Source organism: Antennarius striatus, chromosome 2 (assembly GCF_040054535.1).
Source record: "Antennarius striatus isolate MH-2024 chromosome 2, ASM4005453v1, whole genome shotgun sequence".
NCBI lineage: Eukaryota > Metazoa > Chordata > Actinopteri > Lophiiformes > Antennariidae > Antennarius > Antennarius striatus.
Window position 1 is genome coordinate 18,442,680 of NC_090777.1, and position 15,660 is coordinate 18,458,339.

General features: G+C 38.0%; 4 protein-coding genes across 7 annotated transcripts in view; 1 reads left to right on the top strand and 3 right to left on the bottom strand.

Annotated features, from left to right (window-relative positions):
* Window positions 1-76: 76 nt before the first annotated feature.
* On the bottom strand, window positions 77-2,607 carry rbp7a (retinol binding protein 7a, cellular). The gene is made up of 4 exons (XM_068305781.1): window positions 2,299-2,607; window positions 1,932-2,110; window positions 1,544-1,645; window positions 77-1,158 (listed from the first exon to the last, which is right to left on the bottom strand). The coding sequence occupies exons 1-4, from the start codon at window positions 2,369-2,371 to the stop codon at window positions 1,099-1,101; spliced, it is 414 nt and encodes a 137-aa protein (XP_068161882.1). The 5' UTR covers window positions 2,372-2,607; the 3' UTR covers window positions 77-1,098.
* Window positions 2,608-3,498: 891 nt separating this feature from the next.
* Window positions 3,499-8,713, bottom strand: nmnat1 (nicotinamide nucleotide adenylyltransferase 1). Its single transcript, XM_068305768.1, has 5 exons — window positions 8,648-8,713; window positions 8,130-8,268; window positions 5,472-5,655; window positions 5,139-5,260; window positions 3,499-4,336 (listed from the first exon to the last, which is right to left on the bottom strand). Exons 2-5 carry the CDS (start codon window positions 8,242-8,244, stop codon window positions 3,942-3,944), a joined length of 816 nt encoding a protein of 271 aa, XP_068161869.1. The 5' UTR covers window positions 8,245-8,268; window positions 8,648-8,713; the 3' UTR covers window positions 3,499-3,941.
* Window positions 8,714-8,780: 67 nt separating this feature from the next.
* lzic (leucine zipper and CTNNBIP1 domain containing) lies at window positions 8,781-12,222 on the top strand. The gene is made up of 7 exons (XM_068336421.1): window positions 8,781-8,975; window positions 9,348-9,473; window positions 9,626-9,761; window positions 9,874-9,972; window positions 10,816-10,911; window positions 11,181-11,262; window positions 11,351-12,222. The coding sequence occupies exons 2-7, from the start codon at window positions 9,373-9,375 to the stop codon at window positions 11,404-11,406; spliced, it is 570 nt and encodes a 189-aa protein (XP_068192522.1). The 5' UTR covers window positions 8,781-8,975; window positions 9,348-9,372; the 3' UTR covers window positions 11,407-12,222.
* Window positions 12,223-12,354: 132 nt separating this feature from the next.
* The window catches only part of clstn1 (calsyntenin 1), a 35,800-nt gene continuing 32,494 nt past the window's right edge, over window positions 12,355-15,660 (bottom strand). For all 4 annotated transcript variants that reach the window (XM_068337515.1, XM_068337499.1, XM_068337508.1 and 1 more), the window contains one exon: window positions 12,355-15,526. In XM_068337515.1, the coding sequence (XP_068193616.1) occupies window positions 15,332-15,526 (195 nt within the window). In that variant the 3' untranslated portion in view covers window positions 12,355-15,331. The remainder of the gene's footprint in view (window positions 15,527-15,660) is intronic.

Genomic DNA, 15,660 nt, shown 5'->3' on the forward strand with positions numbered 1-15,660 from the left:
GAACGACAAACTCCTTTAACAAACTCAAGTATGAATGAAGACAGTGGAGCATTAAAAAAAAAGTTGTATTGGACCACATGCAATACAATTTCATGAAAACATTTAACGCAAAAAATGCAGCCAATGTATAAATAAACAATTAAAAACGAATAAAATCAGCCAAGCAAAGCAAGACTACAAAGTGAGTTTTTTCTAAGGTCTAAGGTGAGAGATCTTCAGATGGCGTGTTTTCGCACTAGAGGGGCTCAGACAGCTGAAGTCTGGTCACCTAGTGACAAGCTGACAATAAACCATCACCAGGGGAACCAAAACAGGTCAGGCTCTCAGAGCGTTGAGAAAATTTGAAGAATGAGACAGACCTTACAATGTAGCAAACTCTTTAAGATAAATCAGGTCATCAGTGAAATGAAGTATGAACAGGTGGGATATTGTCATTTTCACTAAATGCAAGATATTGGTAGTAGCATTTTGGAACAGATGCTGCCTGAATAATTTGCTTGCTAATCATGGAATAAATTACATTACAATTATCTAGACTGATAGAAATTAAAATGTGGATGACCTTTTCCAAATTGCCAGACATGACTAGACCTCAATTCAGACCTGGGTGACTGATCCAGGGGCCACAGGGGGTACTTTTATTGTTCTCTGATTTCAGTCGTTAAGCTCCAGTGAGGTTTCAGCATCCACTTTTTGATCACATTGAATTGGAAACAAAAATTTGTTATACAGACCTGTACAGAACAGAAAATCAGAATGAGGCTAAGCGTTAAGACATGGAACAGTGTGTACCAGCAACTGATAAGGTAACTCTGGAACCATCTAGTGGTGTTATTGTAAACCCTGACACTAACAGAGATTTGAGGTCACCAAAAGTGAAAATATCACAACCATCATGTTTTTCTTTTTCATAACAGTGTCTTCTTCTTCTTTTCCTTTCGGCTTTTGCCTTCAGGGGTCGCCACAGCGAATCAATTTCCTCCATCTAGCCCTGTCCTTTGAATCCTCTTCTCTCACACCAACTACCTTCATGTCTTCCCTCACTACATACTTTTTCATAACAGTGTAGCTTCTCAGAAATACAGTTTCCATTCATCTTCACTCGTTTACATTCTTCTTAAAAATCTGCCTGCAGACTTCTCCTTCACAATACAGCTCCTGCGGAGAAATACATAACTGTTGGAAAATGATGACTGTGGATATTCTTAGTCGTCCAGGTCATGGTAGATTTTGTGTTGAATAAAGTCAACTGGACTTTCAGCTCTCATCGTTGAGGCTTTCTTCGGTTCCTCACAGGAGTGGTTAATGTGATCAAGTCTGAATGAGAGTTCAGTCAAATGGTTTTAACATACGTGGGCCCCCAGTCCCACAAGGCCAGAGTCACCTGACAAGAAGCCTCTTGGATCAGACTCCAAGTCTGCAAACATTTCCTTCAAATCCAGTTGTTTATTCATCAATAAGATCTATTTAATTTGTTAAACAATAAAGACAAAAAAAGTACAACAAAGTTACTGCCTCATATATATGATTAAATTGTCTTTACCAGATACAGTTTATCATCTTCAATCCAGTGAGTCCAGCCCCGATTCTTCTTCTCTCCAATCTGTTCACACACCAATTTTTTCCCATCCCACGTCACCAGTGACTGTAGACATGGAACAGATAAAGAGCGTAAAATCACAGCCAATCTTTTTTCAATTATTAAAAAAGCAAACTGGAGACAAACTGGAAGAGCACTCATGATATACCTCAAATTCAAAGTTTGCACATTTCCTAATAGTTTATCAAGACTATGTTTAATTTACAAACTCAGCTTAAAAGAAGGCCTCTCTGGCAATAATAAAGACAGTTAAATCAACTGTAACTAACATGTAATAAGCCCCAAACATGTTGGAAGACACAATTCTTTGTCATCAGACTTTCATTTTCACCTTGACATGCCTGTTGTCCACTCCTTGGGTAAACTCTTCAAACCACTGGTCTACTGTGAAGGAGAAGGTGTAGTTTCGAAAGAAGCTGCAGGTTTTAATGACGTACTGGTCCCCCTGCTGCTCAATCACCTTCTTCATCTTTATTCTCATAACAATCTTTCGTACATAGAGGCTGATACCTGAACAGGTGAATTTATACATTTAGTGAACAAATGCACCCTCAGGGTCACATGTAGTCACATGCTTTACATGACCTTTACGTTTTACATTGCTAGAAAATCTCAAGTCAAAGTAACAGACATTAGAGGTCAGAAGAGGTATACAGTAATGTGAGAACACTGAGTAACAAAATGGCTTGGAGACTTACCGAGTGCAATCATGTAGCCCTCCATGTTGACACTGCTGATCTGATCCCACGTACCACAAAAACTGGAAAGCATTTTGAGAAAGTTTTTGCTTCTCCTGATACGTCAGTGTAAATAAGATACAAGCCCTCAACTCACAGGGCTGATGTGGACAGGCTGCTGCTCTGTAGCAAACCTACGAGGAAGGTGTTTTTGCTTGCGTTGTATTGGGAGGCGCTCATGAGAGCTACTATGTCACAGGGACTGGAGGAACTGGTTTGTCTTATTAAATAATTCAAAAACTCCCTTTTATGTCACGCATCATGCACAAATACGACAGAACAACAGTATTAACTTATTTTTGCACGATGATTTTTTCCCCCCGTGACGTTATGTACGAAAATTTATGCTTGACTTTTCCTTCTCCATCCCAATACATTTCCTGACACAACTAATCATTTCATGCATAATTTATTTTGCACCTCAAATGCTCTGTAGAATAAAACAAACCATTATAAAATAAAAAAGAAAGAAAAAGCCTGGAGTCAACGATAACTGTAAAATCGATTGCACTTTCAGCTGTAAAAATAAAAACAGAAGGAAACTGGAGTCAAGCACTTGTTTTTGGCAGATGACCCACTAGTTGAATTGACACACCTTTCATGTTAAAACAAAACAGACACCCATTGTTTCAGTGGTATGCATCCTGAACGGAAATGACATACCTCCATTTAGAAAGAACGTACGCGCACGGTTTTCAAACAAATGTTGTTGTTTGTTTTTTTGTTGCTGTGTAATGAAGTTAAGAATAAGACAAGCAGCATGAACTAGAAAATTCTTGTGGATGTTTTACCTCCTCAACACACGACTTGACATGAACTGTCAACTGTCACAAGTTTTATGTTGTGATATCTCGGGCATCAGACCTTTTAAGGTTGACTATTTCATTCAGCTTTTCATTGGAACGGCATAAGAATATTCCAATATTGAAAGTTGTCAAGTATTAAATGCTATGTCCTATCAGTCTTTTCATTTTTAAACAACACTTTCAGAGAGTCCTCAGTTTGACAGCATTTTTGCATTGACTTAGCCATCACTGATGATGGCTAAGTCAAAAATGCCTTTTAAACAAACAGAAGGTTGCCAGTTTGATACTGCCTCAAGTAAGGATGTCAGGAGTTTCTTCTATGTGAGATGGTACCATAAGAGATGACAGACTCCAATTGGAAAACAAAGAGGGTTGTTATTTATCAGTACAAATCACTGCCATGGTCTCATTACATACATTAGCACATATTATGCACGTATGTATAGTTTACATAAACTTGACATACGTGTGTAGTCTATGTAAACTATACATTTATGAATCCCAATATGAAATATACTTATGAAATAGTAACCACTTCGCTGTCATGTCAGACAGACAACTCTAGGCTGATTCCACTTCATACAAAAAAACAGCCATCTTCAAAAAAGTATTTAGTGCAGCACTTGGATTTTGTCTAACTTTGTTTAAGAACAGTTAAACAGATAAAATTCTGTTTTCATTATGCTCGCTTTGATGGTTCTGGTGGTTTTCTCTGCCTGTAAAAGCATTTCAAAAAGTCTGTTGATGTGATTAAGAGCTTTACAAATAAAAGCTGATTGATAGGTAAAACTGTCAGCTTTAGGAGGCACCACTGTACCTCTGAAGGGGGGCAAGAACCACATTCTCATTTTTCTGTTCGCTCTCTTCATTGTAGAGCTTGTGTACTTGTATATAATGAATCACAACATCTGGCACCAGGTACTTAACGCTACGACCTCGACGCAGAGCCCGGCGCACATGGGTGGCTGAGATATCATTAGTCACCCACTCATTGACCACATGGATATTCTTGCGATATTTCCACAGCATGTCTGATTGGTTGATAAACTTTTGGCAGTCGCTGCCGCAGCGGGTGATGCAAACCACACCGTAGCAACCGACAATCTCAGCAATATCTTCCAGTTTCCACAAATTAGGAACCCCAAAGGACTCCAGGACATCCGCTCCACACAGCATCATCACCCGAATGTCGTCTGAGGATGAAGAGAGGAAAAATTTTATGGTAAAAATGGAAAAGAAAATAACAGAGCAAACAGGAAAAGCGAATGTAAAGACTGCAAACTAGGAGTTAGTTAAACAAAAAGAGACTCACACTAAAAAAAGAATGGAAATGTACAGAACAGGAAACATATCTAACATTTGTAAATAGGTTTCTTACAGAAGAATAATGTAAAATGAAGTGGAATGCAAATGTGTCCTGTTTAAACTTAATTTTTATGTTCTGTTGGCAATCAATGCTTGGAATCCACTTCAGGGAGATTCATATCATTGTTATGATTACAGTTGCAACCAACCGATTTTTTATTTGTTTTAAAAACATTGTCGTGAATAATAGTGAAGAGCACATTGAAGAATGCTTTGCACCTACAATTCTGCTAAAAATTTCTTTGCCGGTGACTGAGGGTCACATGACAACAGATCATTGATAGATTGATGTCAATATAAGTTTTGATTTATTGTCTTGTGGATACCTCACACAGCCTCTGCTTATCTTGTTCTCTGCAGTGCAGCTACATGTTAAAGATACAAATATTTCAACAAGTGAGCATAACCATGAAAAACCGAGTTGGAAACTGTCTGTGTCACTGATTTACTGAGATGCATCCCTTGTTATGTGACTCCTTGCCTGTCTTAACCGAAAAAAAGAAATGTGCAGCCACACCACACCTTTAATAATGAAAACAATGAAAACAGGCAGTACGATGCATGTTTGGATTTGGGTTTTGCAAAACAGTGATCAAGTTGTCCGTTGTTATAAATTTAGACATGTCCTACCTCTTCTGTGATGAGATAAACTCTCATACTCTTTGTCCTCAATGCGTCTCTTTTTTGCACACAAGACAGTGTCGACGTTGTCACTGTTGCACTCGGCTGCAAGCACTTCGTCATAGTGATGCCTAAGTGGACAAAGACAAAACTACTATAACCTCAAAAATACAGTTTTCTACATTAAAAAAATTGAGAATGTAACGATCGGCATCCAGGTACATGTTTTTATTTTAAAATGATTGATTTGTCAAAAATTACTACAACAAAACATTACTTACCTTGCCAAGCAGGCATGTAAACTGCCACAAATTATGTACGTACTTTTTAATCTCAACTTACCTAACAACTTTAGCTGTCTCCACCCACTCTGGCTGCAAAGTCTCCCAGGAATCTACCGTGATCCAGTCAGAGTTCTCTGAGGCCAATCTGGCCATCTCCAGGCGGTGGCTGGCCTCAATCAAACCCTTCTTCTTGTACCCATCACCCACTGGAGAGATGATGCCTTTCACCACCGTGTACTGACCTTAGACATTCAAGAAAATCATGTGAACTATTTTGCAATAACAGTAAATATAAAGCTTTCATGATGAAAATGTTGAGCTATTTCCAATTCATTTTGTTAATTATGTTTTATGGAGTAGCACCTGGAGTGTACCCTGCCACAAGCCCCAAGTCTGATGGGATATGGTAAATTTGACAATAAAGTTAACTATGACGATAAGATCCAGCAACCCCATGACCCGTAATAGCAAAAGAAGCGGGTACCGAAGATACAGTATGAATGTCAGTGTATATATATTTCAGACGGAAATATTTTCTACACCATTTGTCTGACAGCAATACTTACAGAAAATAAAATCATTTTAAAAATGTGGTTGTGGTTAAATAACTAAATAGGTTAAGTGATTTCAAAAATGGGATTACCTTCAATGCAGAAAAAGTCGTTCACATATATGCATAAGCAATAAGATAACATGTAGTAAATGTGTAACGGGGTATGGGCGACTCACACTAACACACACCTATCGTCAATTTAGAGTCACCAAACCACCTGAACAGCCAGAGTCCCAGGAACCAGGACCTTCCTGCACCATTATGCCACCATGCTGTCATAATGCATTTCATTCATCGATTCCCAGCATTGAATGAATGAATGAATGTTAAATTTAGTTTGGTTGTTCACATTTAAAAAACAAAACATATTTCAATTGTATTAATAGTAGCCAAAAAACGACTGGGCTGAAGCAAATTGCTTATATAAGCCCACCCTGGTTAACACAACTTAATCACAACAACAAAATCAATATTCTTTTGGTTTTTAACAACATTCACATAAATTGAATTATTCATCGCTATCTCTTGACTTACCCTCAGCAAATTTACAAACATTTATAACCACCAATTAAGTTATATTTAATTTTTTTCTTGAATTTAGACAGAATTTTCATCAACTTTATTTCATCTTCCAAATTATTCCAGAGTTTCACTCCTAGTACAGACACACATCTTTGCCTGACATTTGTTCTTGCTCTAACAGACTCAAATTGTAATAGACCTTGGAGGTTATATGTGCTTTTTCTTAGTTTGTAAAAGGATTGAATGGTTATAGGAATGTCCTTATTTACAATTCGAAAATACAATTTTTAACATATTTAACTTTACAATATCTACAAATTTCAATAGATTTCATTTTATGAAAAGTTCATTAGTATGATCATGAAACCCTATTTTATTAATTAGTCTTATTGACCTTTTTTGCGATTTAATGACAGGATCTATATATGTTTTACATGTGTTTCCCCAGATTTCACAGCAGTAGGAAAGATATGGAAGCACAAGTGACGAATACAATATGTGCAGAAATTTCTTATTCAATATGTATTTAGTTTTATGTAATATACCAAGTGTCTTTGATAATTTATTCCTGATATACTGTATTATGTTGCTCCCAGCAGATCTGATGATCTATGATCACTCCAAGAAACCTTGTTTCATAAACCCTTTCAAATCAATTTGACCTCTGTGCTTGACTTGTTGAATGCAAAAATCATGAATTTGGTCTTTTTCTCATTTAAAGATAACTTATTTAAATCAAACCATTTTTAAAATATTATCAGCTCTGACTCCGCATGGGAAATTAACTGAGAAATGTCCCGTCCTGAGCAATGCATATTAGTATCACCTGCAAAAATTACCAGTTTTAAAAGTTCAGAAACTTTGCATATGTCATTTCGATACAGAATGAATAATTTAGGCCCCAAGACAGAGCCTTGGGGTATTCCACAGGTGATTTTTTTCTGTTGTGATGCTATTCCATTGATTTGTTCGCCTATGGTTGTTGTAAAGTGCTTAACAAAGATTGGATTGGATTGATTTCCACACATTGATGTCTGTTTTTTAAATAACGTTTCAACCAACAATTTACAATTCCTCTGATCCCATAGCAGTCGCATTTCTGTAAAAGTAAATCATGGTCAATAGTATCGAACGCTTTACGTAAATCAATAAAAATTCCAATTGTGTTTTCTTTGTTATCTTTGTTCTTTGATACATTCTCAATAAAATCCACTACTACAAGGGATGTTGATCTATTGTTGCGGAATCCATACTGTTGATCACACAAAATGTTGTATTTTTCCAAAAAAACTTTCTAGTTGATTGATGAACATTTTTTCCAATATTTTTGAAAATCAATCTAGTAATGATCTCCAAGTCTTCCATTTCCTTTATAGTCAGGATTTTGGCCTGCTCCGGTGTTCCATTTAGTTTGATCATTAGTTTACTGTTTCTAGTCCATGTGTCTGAAGCATTAAAATGCTTCAGACACAGTCAGTGTTTCTGGACACACAGCGATCGCTTCTACTATTTCTTATTTAGCTAGATATAAGTAGAGGTGAGTGAATAAACTCTTTTTTGTTTTTTTAGATGCAACAGCTATTTTTAGAAGAGGAACGAAAGGGGGCATCATCCTGAGTGGTGTATTTTATCTCACTCAACCTGTATCCTCCAGGTGATCCCGAGCCAGTTCAAACATCCTCAGGTGCATGAAGGTGATGGGGTTGAAGGACCCGCAGGCCAGCAGGACCACTTTGACGACATTCTGACACTCCATCCCTCATAATGATGATGGTACAGCCTGGAGCAGCCAATACAGTAAAGATCAGGGACACCATACTTCACTTGCGTGAACTTTTAAGGACCATTCATTCAAAATCGTTGCATACTTCTACTCATACTTGTTTATAAAACGTTTTCTAATGTTGAATTATAGAGACTCCCAAAATGGCTCTCGATAATTTTAGATAAGCGACTGGCAACGTGGGACGTGAATTTCCAGTATTAATGTTCACGCAAGAGACTGAAGCATTAGCTTTGCCCGGCTAAACGAGTTTATCACTAAAACGAACGTAAAGCAATAAAAGGTTACTTAATCAGACAGAACATACAATCAAGGGGAGTTAACGCAAGAAATTGTGCATTTTCTCAAAGGTAAAAAAAAATAAATGACCCCATACTTCGAAAGCAGACAGCGACTAAAAACCTGCTGTTGAACGCGTCGCCCTCTTCCGGAAGAGGCGAACTGTAGAAGAATCTGATTGGACAGATTCTACAGGAAGTACAGTGCCGCACCCACAGTCGCGAGTTATGTTCACAATCGCCAATCTATAACAAACCTATCGACAGACAATAGCGTTCGATATTTTAACCGCAGTAAAAAAGGTAGTATATTTTCGTGGATTGAGAATTCGTTGATACAGTTAATTTGAATGTAAAATCTTCAACTTTATGCACGCATTTAACTAAGCGACGACTGATTTACCAGCCTTTCCAAAGAGACCCCAGGTGAGTTGGTTTCTTTAGTACCTTAACTAGCTATACAACTAGCAGAGCAGCCTTTAGCTAATAGGCTCCCCTGCAGATAGTATTGTACTTGTTAATAAAATGAGCGTCTCCTTAGTTTGGTGTCATCGTGTCTTGTGATGCTACCTCTACGGACGTCTGAACAGCGTGCTGGGCCGACGTGTTATTTTACATTCTTTTTAGTATACTGTATGTTCTTTTTTTAAATTTTACTTTCCATTTACGTCGGTAACAGAGGGAGAGACATTTAGTTAAAAACCAGGACAACAAAGTCCGAACAGACAAAGCTTCGGAATTGCAGAGAATAAAGAATGTGTCTGTTGACCCCTGTGACCTGTTGCACGCTTTCCACAGGTCGGAAATACAAATTTGATCAAGGATGGCTTCTCGTGGGAAATCAGAAACTGTAAAATTGAGGCAAAATATGGAAGAGCAACTTGACAGACTGATGCAGCAACTGCAGGATCTGGAGGAATGCAGGTGTACCATTAGAAAACATTAAATCCATGCGTGTGGATGCTCTTTGCTTCATGACCAGATTTTACTGCTCTCTGGTCTTTGTTAGAATGTGTATCTATAGATAGATCTCTCATGTATCGCTAGTATTTCATTTTTTTTTCTTCTGTATTTAGAGATGATCTTGATGAAGAGGAGTACGAGGAGACAAAAAATGAAACCTTGGAACAACTGAAAGAATTCAGTGACTCCCTGAACAAGATCATGACAGGAGATATGACACTTGTGGATGAACTCAGTGGAATGCAGCTGGTACGGCAATGGATGGATAATGTTAAACTGCTGTGCGTTAACGGTGACGTAAACAAAGCAGAAGTATGAACAGTGATTAGTGAAATTAATGCTTTACAACTGTCTTTGTCAGGCGACCCAGGCTGCCATCTCTCAAGCTTTCAAAACCCCAGAGGTCATCCGACTTTTTGCAAAGAAGCAGCCGGGACAACTGAGAACCAGGCTAGCAGAGGTTTGCGCTGCGACATTAAGTATACGATTGTGTGCAGAATACATGCTTCATCTAGTCACTGTAATATCTATGTGTTCCCTCTGCCTGTTCTTGTACTGCTTAAACTAATTGCATGCCTACAGGCCCTAGTGTGCTTTGTTTCAGGGGCCTGTACACAACATTGTGTGTGCTTTGACTAACACATATATACAGTGCCTTGCGAAAGTATTGGCCCCCCAAAAACGTTTTGACATTTTGCCACATTTCAGGCTTCAAACTTAAGGATATCAAACTGAAAATATTTTTCAAGAATCAACAACATGTGAGACACAATCGTGAAGTGGAACCAAATTTATTCAACATTTTATATTGTGTTTACAAAAAAAACCCTGAAAAGTAAGATGTGCAAATGTGAGACCAAATGACACACAGGTGCATTCTGTTTGTCATTGTTGTCATTTAGGTCAATATTGGATCATTCAGAAGTCATCAGGGAACTTCTGGAGTTGGTTAGCTGAGCTGAGAGGACAGGGGGCCAATACTTCTGTACACCCTACTTTTCAGTTTTTTATTTGTAAACACAATATAAAATTTTGAATAAATTTGGTTCCATTTCATGATTGTGTCTCACATGTTGTTGATTCATGAAAAATATTTTCAGGTTGTTATCTTTAAGTTTGAAGCCTGAAATGTGGCAAAATGTCAAAAAGTTCTTGTGGGGGGCCAATACTTTCACAAGGCACTATTTGCATGTATTGTGAGTGTAAAGATAATTTCCCTAAAGGGGATTAATAAAGTGAATTTAATCTTAATCTTAAAACTTGACCTGAACATTGTCCAACTTGTGTGTAACATTCTGTGCAGATGGACAGAGACGTCATGGTGGGAAAACTGTCACGGGGTGTGTATACGCAGCAGAAAATGGAAATCCTCACGGCACTGAGAAAACTTGGAGAGAAGGTGAGGAACGTGTCACTGAAACTCAATCCAATATTTTTTTCCCCACAGATTTGTAGATGATTCAGAGGCTTGTGCTCATGACTCCACATCACCTCTTAAAGCTGCACCACGTTAGTTTTAGTCATGTGACTGTTGCGATGCTGACATGTTCTCAATAAGCCTAAATCTGTCTTCCCAAGGAGCTTCAACATTTCAAACAGGTTGTATAGCCATCTAAATCGTTTGAATTAGCATTAACAACATGCACTATCTTTCTGGCTGTTTTTCAGCTCACTATGGAGGATGAGACTTTTCTCACTGAAAATGCTACAGCTACACTCAGTCAATTTGAGAAGGTGACAGCGAACTTAGGTGAGAATGAAGACACGCTGTCACTGATATAACGGCACAGGTTACTGGATCATCGCCCACATTTATCTTATTTTTCCATCTCTTTCAGGCTCTGAAGACAAGATCATGGCTTTAGCTAGCTCTGGTGTGAAACCCAAGACATAGTCAACCTGCGGTTGCTGTGAAGTTTGACTCTTTGTCTTTGCCATATTGAATGTGCCAATTGATCACTGATTTGGGAAATAATCAGTCCTCATCTGGGTTGTAGATGCTAACACTTTTAACAGTCCTGTTTTATAAGTCGAAACCTTTGTAAATGTCTTTTATTTGTCCAGATAAATGTAAAATTGTATTACAGGTACGAGTGGGTGGTTTGTGAAAACTTGAATATGTGTATGAATGTGACAGTTCTTCTGAAATCTTTTAAACCTTTCAAGACGTTGATTTATAGTGGCAATGCTGCAAATATTTAAGATAAGATGAAAGATTGTTAACTACAGTCCTAAATGGGGTTGGACAAGATAACTGAAAAACACACAAAAAATTATCAAAACTTCATCTTCTTCAAATTCAAATCTGTTGTTTCAACAACATGTATACTGTTTAAGGTCATTTATAATCTAAAATTTTGATATTGCAAGTATTCAGCACAGATCTAATATTGAGAGGCATGATCAGTCAAATGGAAAATCTGGACTGAAGAATGTGAAGTAATGAATCTTATTTTCCACAGATTGATGAGATGCACTCTGTTAATCATTGTGGAGGGTCTTATGAGTCTGCAGCAGCTAACAACGGATTCAGTTTTTTTGTCTTGATTCTTCCTAATAAACACTTCAAACTCCGTCAGTTGACAAATGTGTTTATAATTTTGTCAGTATTGTAACTTTTTTGATGGATTCAAACCAATGTCTTATTGTTTACATTTTTAGGCATTGTTTTCCTGAAAATGTGATAATATACTGTAAATAAAATCCACAATTGATCGCTTTAATTTTTTAAAAGTTGTTTATCACCATTAGATGGCGCTAACGCTCCAGACATATAACACTACACACTGTCACCTCCTTTTTAGAGTGAAACTTGAAGAAAAACGAGCAGACAGTTTTACCCCATCTCATCATCCTTTATTTTGTTTACGAGCATCAACTTCACTACAATTTGCCTTTCACTTAGAAGAAAAGTGAGAGCAGCTCCAACAAGCACAAAGGAAGCATTCAGCCATTCTTTGATCATCACTTTCCATTTTGATCAAACTTTTAAAAGAAAAAAATATCTGGACATATCTGGAAATGTGAAACGGGCAATCTGAGATTCAGTAGTGTATCGTGTCTCTTTTGTCACTCCGGTCTCACAATTCCATGTGAAATGTACAAACTTGTGGTTCATGCAAAGTAAATTCTTACATCTCAGTGTTATTTCAGTATGGCTGCATTTCGGTTGGTTAGGCAGTGACATTCATTTTCAACCAACTTTAACTTCACTCGAGCTGATTGGATAGAGTTACATCCAGAAGAATGGAGATGGTTTAGTCAGTGTCCACCTATCAGTGACTCATGATAAGGTTCTAAATTGCAGATGAGATGTGGACATTAAGTGCTTGACACACTGAGACAGATTTCAGAGCTGACAGTATTAGAACCGATAATTAGGAATTTCATGCTGCCCTCAAAATCATTTCTCACCTTCTCAGGCAACAGGACAGTTACAAATGACTTTTCTCTATACACACGTAGATGAATCAACAGTTTACCCTTGTATGTAGCCAAAGCAATTTCATAATGTACTGTACACCTTTTTAATGATTTAGTACAATATCAATAGAAGATAGAATATGAACCTACTTCCTCTACACATCAATAAGAACACATGACATTGATGTAAAACGTTTTTCACTTCTAATAAAACTAGTGTTGGACTATTGACGCAAAGAATTTAAAGAAAATCCCAAATTTGGGATGAAATCTATTATGAAAGAAAAAAATAAAAGCTAAAATAGCCACAAATGAAAGAGCACAGATGAGTGTTTCTGTTAGACCTACTAAATTGCGCTGATTGGAAAAAGACACTCCCATCTCAACCGGCTCGGACCTGGCTCTGGTTTTTAGTCCAAGTCATCATGGAGAGGAGACTAGTCACAACATTTCAACCAGACCATTTCAAAATGATAAATTAATTGAAAGTAAGAGACAGAAATAAGCAACTAAACCTAAAAAGAAACTGTCTCCAAAACAGCCAGTGTGTTTTCAAAAAGAATTTTGGCCTCTGTAAACACTCTTGCATATAAATTATGAGAATCACAACATTCTGTTCATTTCAACATAATTGAGAGAAGGAACATTTCTGCCTGGTTTAGTGAACGTTATATACAACAGTGATGAACAACAGCGTCTGAGAGAAGATTGAGGTTGGGCACATTTTCCCAATCAATTCTATAATGTCACTACCAGGGAAATAAGTTTACCAAATGTAAACAAAATATCTCAGAGCAGCTCTACAGTACAGTTCAATGTACAATAAAATCTAGTGGTCTACTGCAAAAAAATACTTCACTTTTAAGATCAAGGAATTGTTTTTAAAAGTGTTTAATTCTGGGTCTCTAAGCAGTTGTACCCCCAGTTACAGTTCTGTTAGCCACAATGAAGACAATGCTTGTTTTGAATTGGGACACGACTTAAAGAATGCATCTAACATACGTTTTGTCAATTCAGGTTGAACAGCCGCGCCACTGTAAATCAACTTGTAGCAAAGCAACCCTGAAAAAGTACTATCGCTTTACTCAGCTCCTCAAAACAATACCAGCAACTGCACTATCCATGCAGGCTTGACCACAGCGCTGTCTGTCATGAATCTGCTCTTTCAGTAATTTGTAAGGTTCATTCCCTCCTTCTTGTCAGCGCAGCAGGACCCACAAAGGAAATTAAAAGCTGCTGAGGAAATCACTAAACACTCACAGACATGTTATCACTCACGTTTTCGCATCAACCACTCCTGCTGGCCTGGAGTTCAGATCGTGGATTTGTACTTTAGCCTCTCTGGAAGCGTGATCACCCTGAACTAAACAAAAATCATTTCTGTGCAGCAGAGAGGTCTATTGGGAACGGACACATTGATGCCTGGAGTAGAGCGTCGCCATCTGTGCAAGCAAAGCAAAGCAAAGCGTGTATGTATGAAGCTGAAACCATCGCCCAGTCCTGCCAACAAGAAAGTAAAAGAAATGATTTTCCTCTTTTGTGCAGCAGAAAAGACAAAATGGACACCATTTTCTGTCGTGGAAACCTCCGCTTCACAGTCCTGGGTTTCACCATAGGAAGAAGACATTTTTGTACAAGCATGATGGAACAAGATTTGCAGAAAAATTAGCGACATGCTGCAGCCTCTGTGACACAAATATACAACATTACGTATTGCGTCGTTTTAGATATTGGACCCCGTTGAAGTAGGCCTTCACTAACACATCGACTAATTACATGGTTTCTTTATATTTACAAAATCTTTCAAAAGCAATGTTTTCCTCTACACATGACTTCTCAAATATCCTCATGCACTAAAAAGAAGAAGAGAGAAAGAAAACCAGAAAATGAGGTCTACTTGATTAAAGCAACGTTTTGTTTCGCTGTGGATTATAAGTCAAGAAAACTCAAGTCAAAGCTATTCACGTGAGTTTAGCAGCAAACAAATCTAAAAGCGTTACGTAAAGAATTTACATCAGAAAAAAGTGAACTCCATTTGAAAGCCTTACATCTGAGAGAAAACAGAAAGTGCAGGGTTGGTTTCCTCACACAGTTCAAAACAAAATGTAGGCCAAGGTTTCCTGGGAATTAAAATATAATAAATAAAAAATAAACAGTAAAAATCAGCAATACGGTGATGACTACACTACACTGAGTACCACCACTAGGATAACAACAGGAAACTTGACCATATATAGACAGGAGGGAATTTTTCTTATTCTTTTTTGTATTTTTTTTACATCATGGCTTCTTGGACATGAGACTGTTGGGATGGGAGCCTGTGAGTGTGAGGATCTGAGTGAGTGTGAGTCGGTGGTGTGTGTGTGAGCACTTGTGTTGAGTGTGATGTGTGTGTTCTAGTAGGTGAGGGTGGAGTCGTCCCACTCCAGCTGCTGCTGTCTGCTGGCTCCCTGCTGGTCCTCCGTCTCCCCGCCCTCCTCGTCTTCGCTGCTCTCTGACTCAGCACTCGTGATGTCATCCTCCTCCTCTCCGTCCTCGCTCTCCTCCTCCTCTTCCTCCTCCTCTTCGCTGCTGTGCTGGTCCTCGTATGTCTGCGTTAAGAGAGACACAGGGAGAGGTTGTTTCTGAAATTGACCCCACCAAGTTTGTGACAAGTGACACGGATCCTAACGTCCTGCTTCAATCAAGCATCTTGCCATGACTTAGCTTACAGATGTATTTCCTG

What these genes read in the sequence shown, in the direction of transcription:
- nmnat1 (XM_068305768.1), bottom strand. Translation starts at nt 8,244, where the DNA reads ATGGAGTGTCAGAATGTCGTCAAAGTGGTCCTGCTGGCCTGCGGGTCC. An exon ending in GGATCACCTGGAGGATACAG is followed by an intron (nt 5,656 to 8,129) that starts GTTGAGTGAGAT and finishes TGAATGTCTAAG; the next exon opens with GTCAGTACACGGTGGTGAAA. An exon ending in TTTATCTCATCACAGAAGAG is followed by an intron (nt 4,337 to 5,138) that starts GTAGGACATGTC and finishes CTTCATCCTCAG; the next exon opens with ACGACATTCGGGTGATGATG.
- lzic (XM_068336421.1), top strand. Translation starts at nt 9,373, where the DNA reads ATGGCTTCTCGTGGGAAATCAGAAACTGTAAAATTGAGGCAAAATATG. An exon ending in TGAGAACCAGGCTAGCAGAG is followed by an intron (nt 9,973 to 10,815) that starts GTTTGCGCTGCG and finishes CATTCTGTGCAG; the next exon opens with ATGGACAGAGACGTCATGGT. An exon ending in GAAGGTGACAGCGAACTTAG is followed by an intron (nt 11,263 to 11,350) that starts GTGAGAATGAAG and finishes CATCTCTTTCAG; the next exon opens with GCTCTGAAGACAAGATCATG.
- rbp7a (XM_068305781.1), bottom strand. Translation starts at nt 2,371, where the DNA reads ATGCTTTCCAGTTTTTGTGGTACGTGGGATCAGATCAGCAGTGTCAAC. An exon ending in GGGCTACATGATTGCACTCG is followed by an intron (nt 2,111 to 2,298) that starts GTAAGTCTCCAA and finishes TCACCTGTTCAG; the next exon opens with GTATCAGCCTCTATGTACGA. An exon ending in TGGACAACAGGCATGTCAAG is followed by an intron (nt 1,646 to 1,931) that starts GTGAAAATGAAA and finishes CCATGTCTACAG; the next exon opens with TCACTGGTGACGTGGGATGG.